This window comes from Cucurbita pepo, chromosome LG19 (assembly GCF_002806865.2).
Source record: "Cucurbita pepo subsp. pepo cultivar mu-cu-16 chromosome LG19, ASM280686v2, whole genome shotgun sequence".
NCBI lineage: Eukaryota > Viridiplantae > Streptophyta > Magnoliopsida > Cucurbitales > Cucurbitaceae > Cucurbita > Cucurbita pepo.
The window spans coordinates 2,333,206-2,351,729 of NC_036656.1; the positions used below are offsets into that span (position 1 = coordinate 2,333,206).

Here is an 18,524-nt window from a genome sequence, read left to right on the forward strand (position 1 = left end):
TACGCATCCGTACTCATCATCATAAATTGGGAAGTATTCTGATGTCTATGAACACACAAAATGCATGAGATCTCTGTAGTTTTCATCTTTATGACACAACATATACACCGTTCATATATTACTCTAAGTAACATGCACACATTGGCCTTCATACATTCATCATGATTATCATTAACTAGAGTTGTGTCTTTGAAAACTCGTTGTCGTAATGCATCGTGACATTTAATACATGCATGTCATATTAATATGGAATATCATCATATTAAGTCATTTCATCATCATAAGTCTCTCACCGTCTTATTATTATGTATCATCATCATCATGTCAACAACATGCACATCATCTTATCATCACATCATTATCTAACGTCATCACATCATCATATAACGTTAGCACACCATCATATAACGTCATCACACCATCATAATGTCATCACATCATCATAAATAATTTATATATAAATAATTTAAACTTCTTTCTAATAATTGAAACTTGGAAACCACTCCGTTAATTTTGCATAAAATAATTTAAACTTACTTATAATAATTTTTAAACTTACTTATAATAATTTAAACTAGTTAAGCTTAATTATGCACAAATACTTCGAACTTGACTCCAAATTTTAAATTAGCTAAAAAGTAGTCCTACTAATATTTAACGCTTCGTCCTACTATTTATTTATTTATTTATTATTATTTTTACACAAACTACCTAGGTTGAGTTGGGTTAGCTTCTTTCAGTTTGGGTTAGAGTCGAGTCTTTAGAAAATAAAAAATTTATGACGATTTTTATCGGATCAACCCAATCAACTTTAAAATAGAATTACAATTTAACCCAACTGTACTTTACTTACCATACTTTTCATACTATTACAAAAATTAAAAATATTTAATATTTGTAACTAATATTAAGGATGCTCCGGAAATGTTTAATATTTGAATTTTACGAGATTTTAATTATTAATAAAATATATATTTCAGATAATTGTATTTTTTTTTAATATTAAAAAAAAAACAACAGACAACTCAACCTAATCCAATCCTCTATTTTCGTGTTTATCCAGCAAATAAATCAATATTTGAAGGAACCAACAGAATATTGCCATTTGGAGAGGTGTTCGGGTCTTACAATCAAAATTGCTTTTTTTTTTTTGTCGAATATTCCTGCGGTTGCTTAATTTTCAAAGTTTATTTTTTTAATAGAAATAATACTCCTTTTTCTATTAAATCTAAAATAGAATAAAAACAAAATAAGATAATATAAATCAAGAATTACGTGAATTTAATCTTTTATTACATGATTATTACAACTAATGTTTTACCAAAGTACGGACTTTTTAAAAACTTTTTTTATTTGAAAATAGTTGTTACTTTTATTTAAATAAAAAACATGTTTAAAAAATAATTGAATTCATTAATAAAAGCATATGCTTCAGAATTATTTCTTAATTTCTACTATATTATTCTTTTTAAAATGTTCATAACATCACGATGGAATATGAATATATTATTTTCCAAAAATAAAATAAATATATTATTATACCTTTTTTAAAAAAAATAGAATATTTTATTTTATTTAATCTAATTATATAATATTATAAGCTTTAGTTTCTATTACTTTGTTTTTTTTTTAAATTGATTTTGAAATATAGTTTACAAATTTTATAAATTTACTGATATGAACGAAGAAACATCAATCATACCATATACTTTAATGAAGATATAAAAAAAAATACTGTTGAAATTATCAAAAGATATTTCAATTCAGACCTTCATGTTATAAATTTTGGGTAGATCATAATTTAGAGTAATTTAGAGTTATTTCATTAATATATTTAAGACTTTTTATTTAGTTATGTTACAATTACATCTTGGTTAATTATGGCCCTAAAGTATGAATGTTACAAGGCTTTTAATAATTTCAGAGACTATATAAAACCACGTATGTTCTATTTGTAAATAGATTTGTAAAATATAGTAGAAGTAGCATTCGTGCTTTGTTTCGCCAATAGCTAAATTTCTTTGTAATTCTACCTAGTTTAGGTTGCATGCAGAATCACTCAATCTTACTTGTAAAGTGTTTCGAATCTGAAACAAGTGTTCTTGCGTTAAGATATTTGATCAACAAGAATCATTCAAGCTAGACAAGATCGATTTTGCTTGTGGAGTGATTCAAATCTCAAACAGTGTTCTTGTCGTGAGATATTCGATCAACAAGGTAATTCGAATCTTACTTCCCTTGTCGTGATTCCTTATCATATCATTTCCCACGACTTAGAATCTTAACCTTACTTTTAGAAAATCATATCTAGCCATGGGTTAAGTATTTTAATTTTTTTTAACACTAAATCCGAATTATAGGTTTTTTTATATAAAAAAAATGGGAATTAATTTTTGTTTGAGGGAATTTAGCATAATGCTGGGATTTTATATTTATGGTAAGAATAATCCCACATTTTCAACATGTCCCAGCAACCAGCAAGTTTGATGGGACATTTTAGGCATGACGTGGCATTGTGGATAATGAAAATGATATCCATCCACTCCTAGGTCAACTTTGTCAAAAATATTAAAAAAAACTTCGATAACTAGAAAACATTATCTCAAACTAACTCGAACGGGTTCCGCTTATTTCAAATAAATAAATTTTTTATATGAATTGAGCTGATTTATGAGCGATTTAAAATTATATTGACTTAAATCGAATTAAACTCGAATTATTATTAGTTTTAAAGTATATATTCTTTTTATTACGATGTAATTATTGGGTATATTTTTTTATTTAATTTCGTCATTTTTATATTATTTATTTTCGAACTACTCTTACAAATATATTTTTTTAATTAGAAGGCAATTTTAATTAAATATTTAAAAACAAATAAAAATATGTTTTACGAATTAAATTTGTTTGATGGTTGGTGCAGCTTAAGCTCATAGCTAATCGATATCGTTCTCTTTCGGCTTTCCATTTTAAGCTTCTCGTCAAGGATTTTAAAACGTGTCTGTTAGGTAGAGATTTCCACAGTCTTATAAAGGGTGTTTCATTCTCCTCTCCCAACCGATATGAGATCTCACAATAAATCTTATTAATATATTCCAGCAATGTAGAAGTTTTTTCCACATTCTACCAGATCTTCTTTGCTGTGACCCGACAAAGCTTATAGGAGCGGTCACAAAACTTATAGGAACTTCTCGAAAGAAAATCACAAAGGAGAGAGGAAGAAAGTTTCAAGAAAATTCTTATAACCGGTAGAATCCTATAGAAACTATGGGAGAATGTTTATCAATAATATAATTAAATATATTTGCTAATAATATATTTAAATATTTAATATATGATTCGAATCATATTTAAATGTATTTCAATATATATTTAACTAAAATTCTAATTTTAAATGTATATTTTTATTCCATGCATCAAATATAATAAATATATTTTCTCTTTTAATACATAATATATTAAATATTAATTTTAAATTTTTTTTTCTTCCATAAGGATCTCATAAAACTATTGATTATAAATTACAATAATACTTATTTTAATATTTAATACATCAAATATAATATATATATATATATATATATATATATATATATATATTCTCTTTTTAATATAATAAATATTAATTTAAACTTCTCAAATTTTTTAACTCACCCATTAATTATAAATTATAAACGAAACAAAATTAATTAATTAATTATTTTTTGGCTTTTAGTATTAGCTCTATGAATTGATGCAATTCATGTCTGATTTTAGTTCAAAAAATGAGATCGTTGTGTTACTTTTTACAATTTTCTACTATAATTTCATCGCAACATCTAAAATTAATATATCAACTGACATCAATGAGTTATTTAGAAATAGACAACGAAATTTAAAATTACTTTAAAACATACGTTCATCTTCGTTAGAGTAACATCATTTAATTGTTTCAAACACCATTTGTATACTTTCGGCCATGTCAAGCGCGTATATATATATATATAACATTTTCAAATTAACGGATAAGGTTTAACGGGTAATCATAGTTAAATTACAAATTAATATAATTTAATAATAAGGATTTTTATGTAAAAGAATTAATTCAAAATTTTAAAAATTTAGGAATATGGTAATAGAATAAATTCCAAAAATTCGGTAAATAAAGTTTTAAATCTGCATTTTTTATCGGCGGAAGATAAGGCGGCTTGAATAAAAGGAAGAAAAGAAAAAAAAAAAAAAAAAGAGAAAAAAAAACCCAATAGAAAATATAAATAATAAAAAAAAATCTAAAATAATGGAAAGGGAGGGCAGAGTAGGAGAGAGAAAAAGGTGGTAGTGTCCATCTCTTTCCTTCTCTCTCTGCACTCTCTGGGCTCTCTCTCTCTCTGATATCTCTTCTCTATAAATATCACAGCAATGCTTCCATTCTCCGATTAAACTCTGTTCTCTGTTCTCTGTTCATAATTTTGGTGCACTGTATTTGTTGGAACGATTCAGAGATTCTTCTCTTGGAAGAGACGCGTCGTTTTCTCGTAGCGAACTTCAATGGATACTTATCCGCTGCACATGGCCATGGCGGCTCTTATTGGGGCTTCCGTCGTCGCTGTTTCGGCGTACTATATGCACCGGAAAACCCTAACTCAACTGCTGGAGTTTGCCAAGACTGTGGATAGGGAGAGGGAGAGGGAGCGGGAGCGGGAGGATAGCTTGGAGGTTGAGTCGCCTCGCCATTCGAAGAAACAACGAAACCATGTGCGGCGGAAGGGGAGCGGTTATAATCGGCGGGCCTCGGCTTCTTTGCCGGATGTCACTTCTATTTCCGTCGGGATTGATGGCGAGGAGAAGCGAAATGGTCTGGTGCTGCTCGACGTGATTCCGGCTGGGTTGCCGAGGTTACACACGCTCCGTGAAGGTATGGATTCCATTGATTTTCTTCCGGTAGATTGATGGCGTTTGAATGCGTAAAACTTTTCGGTTCTGTATGGTGGTTTGCGCATTATGGTTTTGTTTTTCGAGGGGAATGGTTCGTTTTTTTAGCATGTTCTGGATGCCTCTTTGGCGTTTTTTTTTCTAAGCAATTACGGCAGAAGGTTATCTCATCTATGTTTCAATTCATATAGCTGATGTATTGTCTTTAACCTTAGAATCATGATCAACTATTAAGTTCAAATGAATCGGGTCGACGTGTTCTGTCTGAATCATAATTGACTTATATGAGCGCTTTCCGTGCGCGTTTTTTTCATTACGATTCTCAATTAGGGGTAGTTAATCTTCATATGACGGACAGTACTATAGATATCGCGTTTCCGTAATGCCATGAACTTTCTCTTACTGTATTTGGGAAAATTAAATATGGTCTTATTCGGCTGATTAATTCTGCAATCCAGGGAGTCTGGTGTCATGTATTTCAGAATCCCATATCTGTAACATAACCTTTTCTTCTAGAGATTACTTGTGATTCCTTCATTCTCATCTTGATAATTATTTTCTCCTTTCTTTTGGAACAAAAACAGATTATCTTTCCATTGAGACTGTTGAAATTTTTTTGTATGACTATCCATGGCATAGGACGTGAATATTGGTTAAAGCATGATCGATTATTATTAAAAAAAAAAAGAAGTTAAACTTAAGTCAATGGGTTTTAAAGAAACTTTGGCAACGTTTGGTTGGAGATCACCAACAGGGTAGGGCAAATTGCTCCAGTATATTTCATCCCGGTATATAATTTTGGCCTGACTTATATAGTCTGTGCTTTAAGAAATGCCAAGGATATGGGTAACTCATGGCTTTTACAACTGGTCTCTAAAATAGTTTGCATCAGTAGGTAAATTCTATATCTTTTTGGCTCATGTTTTTAATGCAAGTTCAACTTCAAAACTCGTGGCTTCATTCTGCCCGGAGCCCTCCTGATTATCTGACTTATCCTTGCATTATTCTGACTTTTTTTTTTCATCTATGGACATCATCAACATTGAAAGGCTGATAACGTATATTAATGTGCTTTTTCCCCAAATAATCATTTGTATCAGGGAAAAGTTCTACCAAAAAATCAATTAGGCCTACTTCACCGAAGTCCCCCATTGCAAGTGCAAGTACCTTCGAAAGTATTGAAGGATCGGATGACGAAGACGATACTATAGCTGATGATACTAAATTAAGTTCAGAATATCTCCATGCTAATGGAAATGTGGTGAGTACTTGGCTCCCTTGCATTTGTATGGATCCCTAATGCCCTTTGGAGCTTGGGAGTATTTGCAGTGTTGCGTTTAACACCACCACCCCTCCGCATACAGGGTCCAGAGTGTAAGGGCATATTTGAAAAATTGCCTGATCACATTAATGCCACTGGAGAACAGATTGCCTTGGCTACTTCAAGTATGATTCGATCTCATAGTATATCTGGTGACCTGCATGGTGTTCATGATCCAATCGCAGCTGATATTCTGAGGAAAGAGCCCGAGCAAGAAACTTTTGTACGGCTCAAAATTACCCCATCTGGTATTGCTAATTGGATCCTTTTTATGTGACTTATTTCTTTTCTTTCCTTGGCCATTTGATAGTTATGCTGTATGGTCATAATTTTAATGCGCTTCACGTGGTCGCACCATTTGATAATAGTACTGTATGGTCATAATTTTAATAAGCTTAACATGGTCGCATGGTCATATTTGTTTGTGTTATGGCTGCATATCGACATTATCTTTCATAATGATTTTATAAGTGATTAGTAGACGTTATATGATCTTTTCTATGCTGAAAACACAATACGAGGTAAGCATGCCATTTAGTTTGTTGTATTGGATGGATTTCTAGGAACTTTGCCAATATGCAAGCACCATAGGTCAATAACAAGTAAAAAAAGATTTTTTTTTCTCACATGAATGTAGATTGGATTTTTAATGTGTTTCTATTTCTTTGGTTTGTTTTTCATAGAGGTACCACTACCTGATGAAGTAGAATCATATCTGGTTCTTCAAGAATGCCTTGAGATGAGGAAAAGATATGTCTTTAGGGAAGATGTTGCTCCCTGGGAGAAAGACATCATATCTGACCCCAGTACACCGAAACCTAATCCAGATCCGTTTCAATACACTTCTGAGGGCAAGTCTGATGTGAGTTTGTCTTTATTGGCTACTGACTCAAGCATATCAGCATGTTATAAATTTGCTTCAATTGACCTTTGTTATCATAGTCCTAGATTTTATTCTATTGTTCCTCTTATTCATTTTACGCTTTCCCTTTTTTCAGCATCATTTTGAGATGCAAGATGGGGTTGTTCACGTCTATGCAAACAAAGAGTGTAAGAACATGAGAGTTTGTTTCTTGGGAGATATTTAGATCTATGAGTTTTTGGATGTTTTTTGAATTGTTTTCTTGCGGGTACTGTTTGAATGTTTTGCAGCAAATGAAGAACTTTTCCCTGTTGCGGATTCAACCACCTTTTTTACCGATCTTCATCACATACTTAGAGTCACTGCAGCTGGAAATATCAGAAGTCTATGCCACCATCGACTGAATCTTCTCGAACAGGTACCTGTTCATAATGCTTTAGTTATCAAAATGTATATTAATATTTTTATATCGTATCCTTGATGATAAGCCCATAAATTCATGTCATTCAGAAATTCAATCTTCATCTGATGCTTAATGCGGACAAGGAATTTCTGGCTCAGAAAAGTGCTCCACACCGTGACTTTTATAATGTCAGGAAAGTCGATACTCATGTTCATCACTCTGCGTGCATGAACCAAAAACATCTCTTAAGATTCATAAAGTCCAAGTTGAGAAAAGAGCCTGATGAGGTAATGAATAATGACTTGATTTATTGTCTAGTGTTTCCCGTTTATATTTTGATTGTAAATATTGGCAAAAAAATAATGGTTAATATATTCCTGTAATTAGGTTGTAATATTTCGGGATGGTACATATTTGACCTTGAAAGAAGTTTTTGAGAGCTTGGACTTGTCGGGGTAAGTTTTCTTTTACCCATTTTCTTTGATAATGAAGAACCGTTTTTATTCACCATCCAAAAAGGGAAAACAAAAGATACTGCTTCACTTTGGACATTCATGAAGTATTTCTGAGCATGGAGTATTAATTTCTTTTGACCTCTGAAGAACAGGTATGACTTGAATGTTGACCTCTTGGATGTTCATGCTGACAAGAGCACATTTCACCGCTTTGATAAGTTTAACCTTAAATACAACCCCTGTGGTCAAAGTCGACTCAGGGAGATCTTCCTAAAGCAGGATAATCTAATTCAAGGTATTATGTTTAGATTCAGCATGTTGAGAACAGTGTGACGTTTGATTTTGTGTGCACATTCTCTTGTGTTACATATTACCTGTTGAAATTAGTTAAAGTAAAGGAATAATGAACATTTAAAATCTGCAAGCCGAAGCCATGCATTTGCAGTATATGTAATGATCAATATTTTTCAACTGTTAGTGGAAGCTCTCGCTCTCTCACTCTCTCTCTATCTTCGTTTGTGATATTTGGATATCTTCAATCCTTTCAACTTTTGTAGACTATTGGATTTTTTTGTTTGTTCGTTTCTGATGGGTGTCTCTTTGAAGGCCGTTTCCTTGGTGAGCTGACCAAACAAGTATTTTCTGATCTTACTGCAAGTAAATATCAGGTACATCATTCTTCCTTCTTTATAGTTAGGTACAATATTCTGGCTTCATTTGCTTTATGCCGTGGCTTTAATTTTTATAGTATATACTAGGTGTATTCTCAACTGTTTGTTTGTGCTTTTAGCAATTTTTATGATATCGACTCCCTATGAATGAACCTAGAAGGGGAGCCGCCTAAAGGGATTAGAGATAACTAACACCAGTAAACAGGAAATGGCTACTATAATCATTTGTAATAAAATAAATAAATAAAGTGTCCTCTACGCCTCATAAATTATCTCATTCATTTTGAGTCAAATGTACCCAAATGTTGATAAACGAATTGGCTTGCCAAAGGAATCATCCTCTATCTCTAAAAGGGAAGAGTTCCAAACCTAAAGGTTCTTCCAATTCATATTTCATTAAGGAATAAGCCAAATGAGTTTATATAAAAACATGTATTTATAACAATAAATTCACTAGTTTCATTGCTCTTTGGCTCCAGTATACACGAAGTCTCAGGTTTCTGGCCTAAAAATACCTCGTACTCTTGCGAGTTCAATCAATATCAACCGTGATTATTCCTTCAAATTGAATTCATAATTCTCTTACCCACACCATTTTGATTAAAAGCCTCAAACCAATTTTACTATTCACCCATTACATTCTCACGTAGAGAAATTTCAATTAAATCCCTTCAGAAGGAAAGAGGTATTTTAATACTGGCTAAATGCTTTTCTTGTCAAGACATTTCCTACCTCCCTACTTTCAAGATATGGATCCCTTTCCAATATACCATGTTTGATGTTTCAATCTTTTAATGCAGATGGCTGAATATCGGATATCTATATACGGAAGGAAGCAAAGTGAATGGGATCAACTTGCCAGTTGGATAATTAACAATGATCTGTACAGTGAGAATGTCGTATGGTTGATCCAGGTAATGCGGCCTTCAAAATCACAAGGGAAAAAATGGGTCCTTTTGGCTTATCACATATGCCTGGCTCGTCATTTTCAAATTTGGTTCAAGTGTACTGTATTGATTTTATTAGTGAACTGAAGTTGCATTAATTCTTGGATAATTGTCTTATTTTATTATGGTTTATGTTTCAGCTGCCACGACTTTACAATGTGTATAAGGAAATGGGGATTGTGACTTCGTTTCAAAACATTCTTGATAACATCTTCATTCCTTTATTTGAGGTTACGGTGGATCCAGATTCACATCCGCAGTTGCATGTTTTCTTGAAACAGGTTTGTGATCTCCCAACAGAATCTTCAATTTATCTTACGAGACCTTATCGACTGATAGAGTTGTGGTCTCGTTATTTTCCCATTGTAACTTACATACTTCACAAACTTTATTCTCCTTTATGAGCTTTTCAGGTTGTTGGTTTGGATTTGGTTGATGATGAAAGCAAGCCTGAAAGACGCCCAACCAAGCACATGCCAACTCCTGCTCAGTGGACAAACATTTTTAACCCTGCATTCTCATACTATGTCTATTACTGCTACGCCAATCTCTACACATTAAACAAGGTTTGTGACGCCAAATGATCTTAAGATCTTTACTTTCTGCCACATCTTTATCAAATTCTAAAGTAAATGGTAGTCCATTACTTGAATGCGGTTTAAATTGCCCATATAAGTTATTTTTGTGGGTGATCCTGTCGATTTTGTTTTCCAGCTTCGTGAATCAAAGGGCATGACCACTATAAATCTTCGTCCGCATTCTGGGGAGGTACTTACGAAATTTATTCAAATTTGATGCATACGTTATGTTTTTACGTTCAACTCAATGCATGAATCCTCTTCAGGCTGGTGATATTGACCACCTTGCTGCAACTTTCCTAACTGCTCATAGTATTGCCCATGGAATCAATTTGAGAAAGTCTCCAGTGCTTCAGTATTTATATTATCTAGCCCAGGTATGGACAACATTATTTCCCATTAAACTCAGCAGAGTTTTCTCTCTTATTTTGAACACAACATATGCATATAAACAGGTTGGTCTGGCTATGTCACCTCTGAGCAATAACTCTCTGTTCTTGGACTATCACCGGAATCCCTTCCCTACGTTCTTCGCTCGTGGTCTAAATGTCTCTCTTTCTACTGATGATCCTCTTCAAATCCACTTAACAAAAGAACCTCTGGTGGAAGAATATAGCATAGCTGCTTCGGTGAGTAGCTTTGGTTGACCTTACCCTTACCCCCTTCAACTCTCTTCTGAGTTCAGTACATGAGCCTGCACTCTATACTCTTGTGCGTCTGAATATGAGAACCAGATGTCATGAAGGTTTATTTTGTTGTTTATTTTACAGGTGTGGAAGCTAAGTTCTTGTGACCTATGTGAAATAGCTCGCAATTCTGTCTACCAATCAGGTTTCTCTCATGCTCTAAAGGTACAGTACAGAACCATGGGGCTATTTAAATTTTCAATCAATCCCTCACCCATATATGATGCAGTTTTCATATTCCTCTTATTTAGTTCCCGCGCGCCTGCATACGATGCATCAAACTACCATCTTGTCTTTAAATATGTTCTTCATTGGAAAATATTTATGCTTGTATTTTCTGTGATGCAAAAACTTATTCATTTATTCTTTCTTCTGTTGTAGGCTCATTGGATTGGAAAAGAATATTACAGGAGAGGGTCGGTAGGAAATGATATTCACAGAACGAATGTGCCACACATTAGGGTGGAATTCCGTGATACGGTATAATTTTTTTCCTTGCTCTATTTTTTCCCTTGCTCTATTTTTTCCCTTCATTTGGAACATCTCTGGCATCATCATCTAACAATTTCAATTTTCTTCGTTGCTTTAAATATTATAAAATATGAAAAAGATCTGGAGAGAGGAAATGCAGCTGGTTTATTTGGGAAAGGCCGACATTCCGGAAGAGATTCAGAAGTGAAGAACAACGGAGAAGTGAAGGCACGATGGTTTGAATTCTCGATTATTTGGGTTTCATATGATCGACTCAACAAAGGAAGGAAGCCAGATTTTGATTGTTGCATACATCAGATGTCCTGGAACTGGGAAATGGGAAGGGAAATGGGAAGGGGAAGGGGAAGGGGAAGGGGAAGGGGAAGGGTACATACAAATTGGTAAAAACACATTCTTTTTGGGATGAGATGGGGAGTTGAGATCCCAAAGGACAGTCTACAAAGATATATGATCATTATATACTTGGCCAAAAATAAATAATAATAATAAGAGAGGGAAATGTCACAATAAATCATTTGTCTTACACTATAATTAAAGCAATTGCTCATGATCATAAACTCATTGCACAACGACTTATGGAGTGATAATAAACTCACATGTAATGCGTTTCAGTCGTTTTCATTTACGAATGCCATACCAATGGCTAATTCTCTAAATAAGTTTCAAATGTTCTACAAATGTTTGGCGAGGAAAATAGAATATTATTAATTAAGACAAAATCCCCTATTGAAGAGGTTGACCAAAAGTTGGAAAATCAACTGACCAGATTGAAGTAGTAGTAGTAGTATAATGGAGCTCGGTTGATCAAAAGCTCTATTTCTTCTTGTAATGCTTAATTTCTTTGATTACTCCATCTGCAAGTGAATCAACGTCGTTGTTTTTCCCAAAAAATTTTACAAATTCCATCTTCTCCGGACCCATTAAGTACCTGCCAAATTTCCCCCCATCAGATTGTCTCAAAATTTAACAATTTTGAACTGAATTCGATCATTCATACTTACATTACTATGGAGTGATCAACAAGATAATCCGAGTCTTCCTCTTCAGTCTTCATATAATAAACTCGATATGCTCGAGCTACCTTCCGTATCTCATCTGAAGTTCCAGTTAGTCCAATCAAGTCCGGATGGAATTCTGCAACATACATTAGTGCAAAAATTATAGTTATTTGGAACAATTATATGATTAATAGATGCAAAACCAACTTCTATATACCTTTGACATATTCCCGTACTTGTTCTACCGTATCTCTCTCAGGATCAACGGATATGAAGATGGGCACAATTTTAATTCCCGCCTTTTCTGCTTTCACAACAGAAAAAGAAGTTGAAATTATAAACAAACAGAGAATTCAAGGATAGTTGGACACGTGAATGATTCAGCAAATAGCTTAGCTTAGCTTTGATTGGAAGAAAGTTTTGCTCATCAAAGAAAAAAACTTACAAAACTGTTATTAAGAACTACTGAAAATAGAACTTTCAGGAAAATTTACTCAACTGATTTTATCAACTGCAGCAGCTAGCTTTTGTAGTTCATCTGGGCAGATATCGGGACAGTGTGTGAAGCCAAAATATATCAATGTCCATTTCCCAAAAAAGTCTTTTTCCGAGACCGGCTTCCCGTCATGATCGACAAGTTTAAACGGCCCCCCAATAGCAGCTTTTCCTACAGACGGTCCTTGTTTGACTTCTATGGAAGCCTTGTTTATTTCTGTTAATGAACAGAAGAGTAATCAAATCAAGCACACACTAAATTTAGAGAGACAACATTGAAATAAACTCCTACGTGAGCAAGCTAAAAAAAATATTGCCCCCTAACTGCTAAAAACAAGCAATGCCTCTCACTAATGTCTTCCGGTTGGTTAAATTTTACAATAGCCATTACAGAAGATTGGATTCCAGTTCCAAAAAATGGTGAAACAACTAACAAGAATGCACATAAAGCTATAGGCAGTAGACATAAATCTCATTATGGAGCTTGAAAAGGACCCAGAGATATAATATGGGCAAAGATGTACGCAACAAGAGTCGAGTGCATTTGAACAATCACCGTAAAAAACTGCATTGAAAAATAAGCATCATCTTATGTTGTTCTCAAATATCAAAATTAAAGGTTTTAAAGCTTATAGGATGCTCGACTGTAAAGGAGAGGGGCGAAGCTGCTCGAATATAAAGGAGAGGGGACTGCTAAATGTAGTATAGTAAGTAATAGGCTGCTACTCTAGGCTCGTTCGCTTCTTCAAGCTCCACCCCTTATTTCAAGGAGTCGTCTATGTGTTAGGAGGAAGCATTAAAATATTTATACTATATGTACCTACAAGTCATGTTATGATTTGACAACAAATCAATTTACAACAAATTAAGAAACAAACCCCCTAAATTCTGCCTGCTCAAGCGAGCTTTTCGAATAGACATTACTTGGAAGATTTTCCTCTCTAAGAAAATGTGGGAAAGAATATTTATTCCACTCAAGAACTCACCATAGTAGTCTACCTTCGATATGACGTTTCTTTTCCCAGTCATAATAGAAAACCAGTCCGGCTCCAGTGGCAACCAGCAAAAGAAAACTCAACCATGATACAGGCTGCGAAGAGTAAATCAATCAGCTCAAAGCAATCAAATCCCAAAAAGAAAGCTATAGATAAATGTAGAAAGCCCCATTAGAACAACTAAGGTAACCATACCCCACCACGAACAGGTTTGCCAGTATCTTGGCTCTGATTTGATTTTCCTGACTCATCCCCTTCACTAGAATTCGACTCTGCCGATTTCTCGGAGGCTGTGGTTTGAGAATCCGGAGTAGTAGAAGTTGTACCATAAAGCCGCCTCATATAAGAAGCTAAATAGTTGATTCCAAGCCCCTAAGAAAGAAGAGATAATCACAATAGAAATAAAAACACCAACAGAGAGAAATTCTAAACACAGTTCTCATAGTATAACCCCCTACCGATGGAGATAAGTGAGAATATAAAAGAAAAACGAAGAAAACGAATTCATAATATCATCGTGCCAGGAATACTATAAACAATTACACATAAAATATAGCGTATAACCTACGATCTTCCACTAACTTTCTGATTGAAGCGATTATTCATGAACATCGTCAAATTTCCCAGAAACTGAAGTACTAACTAACGCACGAATCCTTAACAACTATTTCTCCACACGACAAACCAGTAATTCAAAACCGATAAGGAAACCAACCGAGTGAAGATAAGGAAAAGCAGGATCATGAAGATTCGCGCCCGCTAGAACGGAACACGAAGATGAAGGCGACTGTAACCTCAGCCGGTGTAGAGAGAGACAGCGATTGGCGAAGTGAAAATGCTTGGCACTCCTAGAAATAATGGACGCCATAATCAACGGTAAAATCTCGCAAAACCCTGAAATGTAGAAATGGCGTTCGAAAACCCTCGCTGCCGCTGCCCCTGCCGCTGCCGGAGTATGGAGGGAAGACGGCGGGTATTTATAGGGAGAACTTTTGGACCCGACTTTGCAATTGGAGCGAGATATCACCAGAGCTGTGGGCCACATTAATTGGATTCTTAATGGGCTTTTTATGGAACGGATTTATAAATATATTAAACTCCAAAAATATACCATATTTTATAGGCTAAATTAATTTCTTTAAGAATTAACAAATTTTTTAAAAATACTAGTTTTTAAAAGATTTTAAGGTTATTAAAGGTAAAGGGTATTTTTGAAATATTTTTAAATTTTTTAGGGTATTTTTTAAACAAAATATTAATGGTTGAGAGCGTGTGTGCGTGTTGTCTCAATCGCACTCTTGATAGCAGCGGACTTGCGATTGTGCTGTACTCACTTTCCAACGACAAGTGAGCTAAGCCAATTTGTTCTTATGTCGCCTACGGCCAAGCGATGTATAATCGAGCCTCTGGCCTCGGTTGAAGAAGAATGTTTTAGAAAACGAGGGCAAAGAGAGATTTTGAAAAAGAGATTTTTGAAAGATACGTTATATAAGCAAGCAAGAGAGTAACAACAACGGCTCACAATATATAACCTTAAGTAGGGAGAAGTTGACAACTAGTCAGACATGAAGACAGGTTAGGCATGATTTTTCCTAAATGTCATAGTCCCTAGAAATACAAAACATGTAAAGACATAGAGTTTGGCTTGTCAGGGGCATGCAGCCATGGGCAACACGCCTTGAACGAGCATGATCGTGACACGTGTGACATAGATAGATGACGATGGATGTTGGAATGACCATAGAAGCTAAGATAGTATGCACTAGTAGTTTTATAAACGACCTCTCATTTTGTTATTTCTATTTCTTGTTTTAAAAGTTGATAGGGTTTTGAATTTAAATTTCTAAATTTGGGATAAATTAATTTACACAATTAAATCATATTCCAAATTTCTTATTAAAGATTGAAATAAACTTTGATTTGTGTTTGTGTTTGTTACTAATAATATTTCTACAAATGTGCAAAAAGTATTTGATTCCAAGTATCCGGGACGCCGGGGAGGCACCAGTGGATGCAATCGGCATGGTGCAGCGGGTCTGCTTTCTGCTCCGCCGTCAGCAACCGCCCCCCGGTTTCGGTGTAGACGGAGGTGTGGGCGTCGATTCGGTAGTCGGAGAGGTGTGTTATGTTGATGAACGCCACCGGAACTTTCATTCTCTCCACCACTTTCGCCACCACACTCATCATTCCCTTGTCGGATCCGCTCCCCCAGAATTTCCTCTCCCTTATCGGCTTCGTTTCGTTGAAGCATTTGCTCCCGTTCGCTCTCCCCCAATCTATGCTTCTGTTCAAAGATATCATTATTTGTTAGTGGTGGATTTGAGCTTTAAAAAAAATAAAAAGCAAATAAGTTAAGGAAGGACCTTGTGTGAGTCGGAGACATTGTTGTAAAGAAGACACGTGTCTTGTTGGGATTGACATTCGAGTCGACCCAATTGGCCCAAGTCTTCAATCCTATTCTATAAGCAATTGGTGTGTCAAGTTCTTCGTATCCTTCCTCTCCATTTTGAAACGATCCCCACCTGTATTGTGTTTTTGCTCGTATGTTAATTTAAACGCAGAGTTTTAGAATTTTGAATTCTGAGTTTGAATGAGAGAGATTACAAGGACTTGATTTGGACGCCGCTCATCCACCACACGTAGGTATTGAATACGAGAATATCGACGTTGGTCCAATGTTTGGAATGGTTGGCTACTGAGTCCACTCTTAGTATTCTTTGCTTTGGATCTCCAATTATGGGATTGTCCGAATTTGAGTGTACCAGAAATGGGGCCCAATAAAACTCAATGGTAGCTTCGTATTCCTGAAACAAACACGTGTTAATACAAAACCACCAACACATATAGATGTTCATTTAACTCGTTTGGGGCAAAAAAAAAAATTCTAGTTTAAACAAGGAATAGGGAAGATAAGAGCTTTTTTTTTTTTTTTTTTTTTTTTTTNTTTTTTTTTTTTTTTTTTTTTTTTTTTTTTTTTTTTTTTTTTTTTTTTTTGGCTAGAACCTGATCTTTGCAAATTCCCACGATTAGAGAAGGAAACGACATCTATTAAAGAGACGAATGAGTTCTAGCGAGGACGATGGGCCCTGAATAGGGGTGGATTGTGAGATCCCACGTCGGGAGGAGAATAGGACGGTGGGCCCTGAACAGGGGTGAATTGTGAGATCCCACATCAGGGAGGAGAATAGGACGGTGGGCCTTGAAGAGGGATGGATTGTAAGATCCCATATCAGGGAGAAGAATAGGATGTTGGGCCCTGAAGAGGGTGGATTGTAAGATCCCATAACAGGGAGGAGAATAGGACGGTGGGCTATGAAGAGGGTGGATTGTGAGATCCCACGTCAGAGAGGAGAATAAGACGTTGGGCCCTGAAATGGGTGGATTGTGAGATCCAACATCAGGGAGGAGAATAGGACGTTGGGCCCTGAAGAGAGGTAAATTGTGAGATCCAACATCAGAGAAGAGAATAGAACGTTGGGCCTGAAGAGGGTGGATTGTGAGATATCACGTCGGTTGAAGAGATGTGGAAACTTCTCCCTAACAAACCATTTAAAAACGTTGAGCGGAACCTCAAAACGAAAAACTCAAATATGACAATATTTGCTAGCGATGAGCTTGAGCTGTTATAAAACATGTCCTAACATTATAATAGGAGTCGGAGACGTATTTGTCCCCACCACGTCCTGACACGAAAAAAAAAACAGAACAAAGAGTACCTTAGCACTGAAAACAGAGTGAAATCGGCCTCTTTTGAGAGACTTTTTGTCCTCTGGAATCAACCATTGAACCATACAAACAAACGACTGCCATTGGCCACGCTGCAATGAATCCCCAACGAACATCAGCCTCTTTCCTCTAAGCTTCTTCAGTGCAATCTCTGCATTAAATCTGTCATTCAAACCAAACTCCATCAGCAACAACCAATCCAAATTTACCGAACTAAAAACAACTCGAACCAACTCAAACCGGGGTAATCTGCAATCGTCCGGCTGCCACTCCCAATGCCGATAATCAGAATCCTCCCGCCCATTCTTGACACACGACACTTGCCGGTCAAGATACGGGCACGACCGGTCCGTGTACAACGGTTTGATCGATCGGTTAAAAACCCACTTCCCATTTACTACGCTACACTCCTCCGGGTCGAACTCGAACCGGTCATCCATTAACGGGTCGCTCCACGGCTCCTCCCCTCCAATTCAGAAACATAAAAAATTCAAAACTAAAAGTAATACACAAAAAAAGTTAATTGAAAAAGACGGTCAAACCTACCTGTTTTCGAGGAGGCAGATTTTCGCGTGCATGAATTGAGTTTAAAGATGGAAGAAGAGGAGAAGAAAGTGACACGTTGGGTGTGGAAGAGAGCGAGGAAGGTTAAGGCGAAGAGGACGACGGTGAGGAGCGGGAGGTGGGGCTTGAGCCGGGCGACGGAGGGCTTCGCCATCGGGGCGGAGGGGAGCGGCACCGACAAGCTCATCGAGGAAGAGGAAGAAGAGGAGTTTATTTTAGGAGACTTTAAGGTAATATTTTATGGGTGTGTTTGAGTAGGAGTGAAGGTAAAGGAAGGTGTGGTTGGGTTTGAGTTTTTATTATCTCTTCTATTATGGAGGTTAAGACAAGAGGAGTGGGGTGGGTGGTTACCCTAATTTCTTAACCTTCTTTTTACAACCAATTATGCAAGTGGCTATTATTTTTTTATATTGGGTTCTC

The 18,524-nt window shown here is 35.5% G+C and overlaps 3 protein-coding genes across 4 annotated transcripts; 1 reads left to right on the forward strand and 2 right to left on the reverse strand.

Annotated features, from left to right (window-relative positions):
- Positions 1 to 4,306: 4,306 nt before the first annotated feature.
- LOC111781116 (AMP deaminase-like) lies at positions 4,307 to 11,837 on the forward strand. The gene is made up of 19 exons (XM_023661556.1): positions 4,307 to 4,894; positions 6,012 to 6,172; positions 6,276 to 6,480; positions 6,916 to 7,094; positions 7,231 to 7,282; positions 7,385 to 7,512; positions 7,605 to 7,784; positions 7,885 to 7,952; positions 8,105 to 8,247; positions 8,559 to 8,620; positions 9,424 to 9,537; positions 9,711 to 9,851; positions 9,984 to 10,136; positions 10,285 to 10,338; positions 10,415 to 10,525; positions 10,604 to 10,777; positions 10,919 to 10,999; positions 11,216 to 11,314; positions 11,445 to 11,837. The coding sequence occupies exons 1-19, from the start codon at positions 4,528 to 4,530 to the stop codon at positions 11,511 to 11,513; spliced, it is 2,541 nt and encodes an 846-aa protein (XP_023517324.1). The 5' UTR covers positions 4,307 to 4,527; the 3' UTR covers positions 11,514 to 11,837.
- Positions 11,838 to 11,918: 81 nt separating this feature from the next.
- On the reverse strand, positions 11,919 to 14,779 carry LOC111781118 (protein SCO1 homolog 1, mitochondrial). 2 transcript variants are annotated; one of them, XM_023661559.1, is made up of 7 exons: positions 14,530 to 14,779; positions 14,010 to 14,186; positions 13,819 to 13,909; positions 12,824 to 13,036; positions 12,542 to 12,628; positions 12,328 to 12,460; positions 11,919 to 12,254 (listed from the first exon to the last, which is right to left on the reverse strand). In XM_023661559.1, exons 1-7 carry the CDS (start codon positions 14,680 to 14,682, stop codon positions 12,140 to 12,142), a joined length of 969 nt encoding a protein of 322 aa, XP_023517327.1. In that variant the 5' UTR covers positions 14,683 to 14,779; the 3' UTR covers positions 11,919 to 12,139. The 2 variants fall into 2 exon arrangements, with proteins under 2 accessions (XP_023517327.1, XP_023517326.1); XM_023661558.1 differs by having other exon boundaries at positions 12,542 to 12,631.
- A 967-nt stretch (positions 14,780 to 15,746) lies between these two features.
- LOC111782019 (protein trichome birefringence-like 3) lies at positions 15,747 to 18,297 on the reverse strand. The gene is made up of 6 exons (XM_023662777.1): positions 18,087 to 18,297; positions 17,781 to 18,006; positions 17,531 to 17,702; positions 16,419 to 16,618; positions 16,178 to 16,336; positions 15,747 to 16,098 (listed from the first exon to the last, which is right to left on the reverse strand). Exons 1-6 carry the CDS (start codon positions 18,289 to 18,291, stop codon positions 15,765 to 15,767), a joined length of 1,296 nt encoding a protein of 431 aa, XP_023518545.1. The 5' UTR covers positions 18,292 to 18,297; the 3' UTR covers positions 15,747 to 15,764.
- Between the last annotated feature and the right edge of the window lie 227 nt (positions 18,298 to 18,524).